At 39.7% G+C, this 6,000-nt stretch overlaps 1 protein-coding gene across 2 annotated transcripts in view; it reads left to right on the top strand.

The window, feature by feature from the left end:
* Positions 1–6,000, top strand: part of Kdm2a (lysine (K)-specific demethylase 2A) — a gene marked incomplete at its 5' end in the record, with an annotated part of 106,921 nt that continues 100,921 nt past the window's right edge. For both annotated transcript variants that reach the window (XM_005384357.2, XM_005384358.2), the window contains 2 exon segments: positions 1–295; positions 1,447–1,571. In XM_005384357.2, the coding sequence (XP_005384414.1) occupies positions 1,530–1,571 (42 nt within the window).

Below are 6,000 nucleotides of genomic sequence, written 5' to 3'. Positions count from 1 at the left end.
AGAAGGGCGCTCCCGGCGGCCGGGCCGGCCGGGATTCGGGCTGCCGACCGCCGGGCCGGGCGAGGCGCCGAGGGTCGTGCTCCCCTCTGCTGACGCCTCCGACGCCCGGTCTCCAAAGCCAGAAGAGGAGCTTGGATCCAGCAACTGTTTCCTCTTTTCCGGGTCGCCCTGACCCTCTCGATACTGGCTTGATCCGCGGAATATCCGAAGACGACGTTTGGGATTTAATTTTTCCTCTCAGTTTTTGGAATCTTTCACTTCTCAATTGGACAAGAACTCAAGAGCAGAATCCCCGGTGAGATTCCCCCTCCCCCCTCCGCCTTGGGAAGTTTGGTTCGCTGTGTTATCGAAAGACTTAAAGTTTTTATTTCTTTTTCCGACGGGTGAACCATTGGGATGCTTTTCCTGGGGGCGGGTGGCGAGATTTGCGTTTTTCCTCGTCCGGCCCGGGCTGCCCTCAGCCAGGGGGTGCAGACACGGTGTCCCCAGCCGCGAGCGAAGGCTTCCTCCGGGAGGACACTGCCACGAACTGCTTTGGCAAACTATGTCATTGGGTCCTCTGGTCTCCTGGCAGTTCTGAAAGGATGCTGTTAACGTGCCCGTAATGTAGTTACAAAAGAGGAAAATATTGCATTCCCAGTGGAAGCCATTATCCATAAGAATATTTAGAAAAATGAAAACCCTTGCTTGGTGTTAACGGATTGACGGTCGCGTCAAGCCGTTCTTTATATAGTTTTGGAAAGGATGTGTTTTGTTCTTATCCATAGATCGAGTTGTTTCATTTATTACTGTACCCAAAGAGATCAGACTTGATTTTTGTCTCTGATTTGCAACTCTCGGATTTGAGAGTTATGCATATATTGTGTTCGGGTAGAGGGTAGGGCTGGGGCGACAGTTGTGTATTGCCTTACTGGAGGAGTGTGGGGAATCGTTTTGGAGTCTTTCTTTAGATCCTCATTTCTTGTCCTCTTTTAATATAGTGTAGTAGACAGTCTGCCCTTCTTTCTTTTAGTTTCTAATTACTGGTGTAAGAACTAATTTGGTTAGGATCTGGATTAGTTCAGTGAATGCTTCACCTTGTCAGCTCTCTAGAGATTAAAAGTCCTGAGGTGTTTTGTTTTTGTTTTTTATGTTTTGGCTAATGCTGCAGTAAAGGGGAGCTTTGGTAATTGCCATCCCGTGGGCAGAAATAAGTAGTGTGGCCTGTCCACAAGGAACTGAAACCAACATCTCCTTTTGCTTAGGCCTTGGACAGTTGTATGTGGTGATTAATGTTGAACGTGACATGGAACCACTTGCCCAAGAGCAGAAAGGTCCCAAACTCGTGAAGAGGAAATTGGTTTCTCAGAGAGCCTTTAATTTATACCTTAAATACAGTCCTCCTTTCTGTGGAAAGAAAGCGAAGTCTGAGAATGAGTTCTCATCTCTCATATCATTATTCTTTAGTGTTGCAATCTGGTTCCTAAGGAGGAAGAGGAAGGCAGTCCTGGAGTGGTTTCTTTATAGTAATTTCAACAGAAGAGTGAGAGATGGAACCCGAAGAAGAAAGAATTCGTTACAGCCAGAGATTGGTTAGTATTTTCTTTCTTTTTTTCCTCGAGTTTTGAAGTAGAATAACTATTTTGTTTTCATTTGTGAATTTAGTATTACTACTTTTTAGTTGGCTTTTCTGTGTGTCAGAGAAGGGGGGTTATACATTAATATTAATATGAGGCTTTAATATATTAATACCTCATTTGGGTTTTGGCCAAGTAGTTAGAGCCTTAATATTCATCATGTTTGAAAATGGTATTACAGCTTTAACTTCTATAGAAACCATTGCGAATCAAAGGGTATTTTAGATTACAATGAGACAAGGATTCCTAATTTTACAATACTGAGACTATAAAAAGTCTAATTGAATAAATTACGTTAGAATGTTAATTTTAGGGACAAACAGTTTGAGGAACGATGCGTCTGTATCTTTTTTTTTTTTTTTTAAGGATTATGCGGTACCAGGGTTTGTAATTTTTGAGCTGGGGAGTAGAACTGTTGACTATGTTAATAAATTAATACTTCGGTAGGTTTGCAGAGTTGTTGAGGGATTGATTGAGAATAGAATAAAGGTTTTTGTTGTTGTTTTGTTTTGTTTTTTGTCTTTTTTGAGACAGGGTCTTGCTGTGCAGTCAGGCTGGCCTTGAGCTCACTTTGTAGCCCAGGCTGGTCTCAAACTCGCAATGATCCTCCTGCCTCAGCCTCCTGAGTGCTGGGATTACAGGCGTGCGCTACTACGCCTGGCTAGAATAAAGGATGTTGATGAAGTTCTGTATTTTGTATTTTGAGAGGAATGTATGAGATACATCTTGTCGAAAGAAATTTTAGTCGTAATTTGGAGAGATTAACTTGTGTGTGCATATGCTTTCTTACTGTTTTCCTATTGGAGTTTAAGATTTGATTTTTGTTTTCTTTCGTCAAGGAGAATTTTATTAATATTCTAACCATATATTCATTTCAGAAAAATTGAACTTGTGTTTATGGGAGTGGGATATGAGGAAAACCATGGAATTGCACGTAATATGTATAATTTGCTGAAGTGAAAGGCCTACAAGATTACTGAAGGAATTTATGGTGGTTTTATTTGGCTCTGCATTTTATACTGAGTTTGGATGGGGAAAATGATTTTCTAATCCATTTTCTGATGATCCTTATTCTTTTAGAGAAAGGCCCTGCTTTTTTTTTTTTTTAATGTAACTGTTAAAAAGTTTTGGTGTATGTTAGCAGGCATATGTTTTGGTGAGCCTCATTTCAGTGATTTGCCCCTTGTTCTCAATCCATGTGTCGCAATTACAATTTTTTTCTTGTCTTTTTTTGAGACAGGGTCTTGCTGTGCAGTTTAGGCTGGCTTTGAGTTCACTTTGTAGCCCAGGCTGGGCTCGAAAAACAATCCTCCTGCCTCAGCCTCCCGAGTACTGGGATTACGGGCGTGCGCCACCACGCCCAGCGCAATTACAGTTCTTTATGTCTGTTTTAAAGTAAAATGTATCAGTAATGGGTTTTTTAAAAAATAATTTTAGAAATATTTGGAATTTGTTTTGACATTTTAACATTTGAATTAAACTTCTTTTGGGAGCAGTAAAGGAAAGGATACTGCAAAACTCCCACCTCAGGTAGTAATTGCTATGTGGAATTCATATTTATGTTAGGCAGAAGTTTTTTGTTGTTGTTCTTTTTGAGACAGGGCCTCACTGTGTAGTTCAGGCTAGCCTTGAACTCACTGTATAGCTCACTCTGGCTTTGAATTTTCAGCGATCCTCCTGCCTCAGCCTCCTGAGTGCTGGGATTACAGGTGTGTGTTACCACATCTGGCAAGGCTGAGAATTTTTGAACTGTTACGTACATGTGAGGGGGTCTTAGGATCTAGCCTTTAAGAGGAAAGGTCTTTTGGCAAGCAAAACTTTTTATGGGTTTTTGTTTTTTTGGTTTTTTTTGGTACGAGGAATTGAACTCATGACCTCAGGCTTGCCAGGCAAGCACTTATGCTGCTGAGTTATATCCCCGGCCCCAAAACGTTTCATGTTTTATAACAAGGTAGAATGGTATATGTAAAAAGATCCAAGCAAGGACTAACTTTTGTCCTGGTAAGATTTTTCTTTTAATTGTAAGATGATTGCTACCTGTTGCACACATTAACCTTTTCCTTACTTAGCATATTTTTTCTTTTGGTAAATGTGCTATTGAGCAATTTATATATATTTTGGGGCACTTTCTCAAAATTTTGAGTAATGATTTTGAAGTTTAGGGTAAGATCTCTTCTGTGATTTCATGACAAAATTATATCTCAAGTGTAAATACCTTCAGTGACAATTTTGTTTTTTGAGACAGGGTCTCTCCTATGCAGTTCAGGCTGACCTTGAACTCACTGTGTAGCCCAGACTGGCCTCAAACTCATGGTAATCCTTGTGCTTCAGTCTCCTGAGTGCTGGGATTATAGGCATGCGCCACCACTGGCGGCTATAACAACTTTTTTTATTTTTATTTTTTGTTTGAGACAGGGTCTTGATATGCAGCTCAGGCTGGCCTTAAGCTCACTTTGTAGTCCAGGCTGGTCTTGAACTTGCAAGGATCCTACTATCTTAGCCTCCCAAGTGCTGAGATTACAGGTGTGCGCCACCACACCTGGCTTATAACAACTTTTTTTAGGTGTGTGATACTGAGGATTAAACTCAGAGCCTTTGCATTTTTTAATTTTTAATTTTTTTTTTTTTTTGTACCAGGAATTGAACTCAGGACCTTGCATTTGCTACAAGGCAGTGCTGTGCTGCTGAGCTGTCACTGGCCCTTAATTTTTAATTTTTGGGATAGAGTGTCACTGAGTTGTGTAAAAACTTGGGATCCTCCTATCTCATCCTCACACAGTCCTATAATAGAGTATATTGGTGGTTTATTTGAATGTCAGTCTGTTTACTAAACTTTTTGTTTTTATGGTGGTGAGGCACTGGAGAGTGAATCCAGGGCCTTATGAATATGAGGTAAGCAGTCTACCACTGAGTTATAGCCCTGTGCCTTTTTATTTTGAGACAGAATCTTAAATTGCAAAAAAAAAAAGAAATCTTAAATTGCCCAACCTGGCCTGGAATTTACAATCCTCCTGCCTCAGCCTCTCAAGTAGACATGTGTTACTGTGACTGGCTGAAATTCTTAGTGTCCCTGTGTAGTGAGTGCTCATATTACACTCTTTTTATTGATTAAGTTAGATCTTATTGGAGGACTTCTAAGAGACTAAGATAAAGGCAGGGTGAAGAACTTCCATTAAATGAAGTACTGAAAAGGTTTAAGTTTTTTTTCCCTTGTCCTCTAAGGGTTGTGGTCTTTTTTTTTTTTTTTTTTTTTGGCCTTTTTGAGGTAGGGTCTCACTGTGGTTCAGGCTGGCCTTGAACTAACTTTGTAGTTCAAGCTGACCTCCAACTCAAAGTGCTGCTCCTGCCTCAGCCTTCCAAGTGCTGGGATTATAGGTGTGTGCCGCCATGCTCAGCTGTTGTCATTTTTAGTAGTCATTAATTCCCCCCCCCAATATGGTATTCCTTTTTTCTTTTTGTATGGTGATGGGATGAAAACCAGGGGTTCCTTCATGTTAAGCAAGTGCTCAACCACAGCACTATACTGCCAACCCCACTGTGTCTTGTCTTTCTCCTGTATTGTTTGCAGTTACTGACGAGGGAATATAACATTGGGAAGGGAGACAAAATGCTAGGTTAATTAATTTAGCTAGTGGTTAAAGTTTGTGTAGTCCCATGCTATATATAGTTGTTAAATTTAATTGAATCACACAGTACATTGCATTAGATTGTTACTGACTATTACTTAATGTATTAGGGGACAAAATCTTCGTGATAGTTCTTTTTTGACATAATTCAAAATAGCCTCTTGGGAGAGAAAACAATCTAATTTTAAAAGTTTGAATCTAAATTTGTTGTGGGACAAAATGACTTATATCCAGGACGCTACCTTTTTTTTTTTTTTTGAAGTTGTATTCTTACTAATACAAACTTTGTTTGACTATATCCTTTTAATGTTTTTTTCCTATTGTAGCTATTTCAAGTGCACAGCTGAATCTGGTAAAGCGAATTTTGATATGAATTTTGAATTTAGTGACAAATCATTCTTTTTTTTTGTTTTGGTATGTATATTGTTCTGTTTTTTTGAGATAGGATCTTGCTATGCTCGCCCCAAACTTAGCCTCCTGCTTTAACGTCTGAGTGCTGGAGTTACCGATTGTGCTACCATGCGTGGCAAGTGATTCTTAAAAAATCAGAAATAGCTTAAAAATTATGTTTTGCCAAACTTCGTTGTTTACCTCTTATGTGTGGAAAAGAGTGGTAACTTTGAAAGAGATAGATAGATTGATTGATTCGAGACGTAAGTTCTGCTCTCTGGAACTAGAATGCTTATTTTGGAGTATTGGAGTTGAACAGCTAGGAAATGACAAAAGTGGGTAACTAATGTTTGGATTTTCTAAAGCAA

Source organism: Chinchilla lanigera, unplaced genomic scaffold (genome assembly GCF_000276665.1).
Source record: "Chinchilla lanigera isolate Chin_1 unplaced genomic scaffold, ChiLan1.0 scaffold00021, whole genome shotgun sequence".
Lineage (NCBI taxonomy): Eukaryota > Metazoa > Chordata > Mammalia > Rodentia > Chinchillidae > Chinchilla > Chinchilla lanigera.
This window is presented reverse-complemented; position numbering and strand designations above follow the sequence as displayed.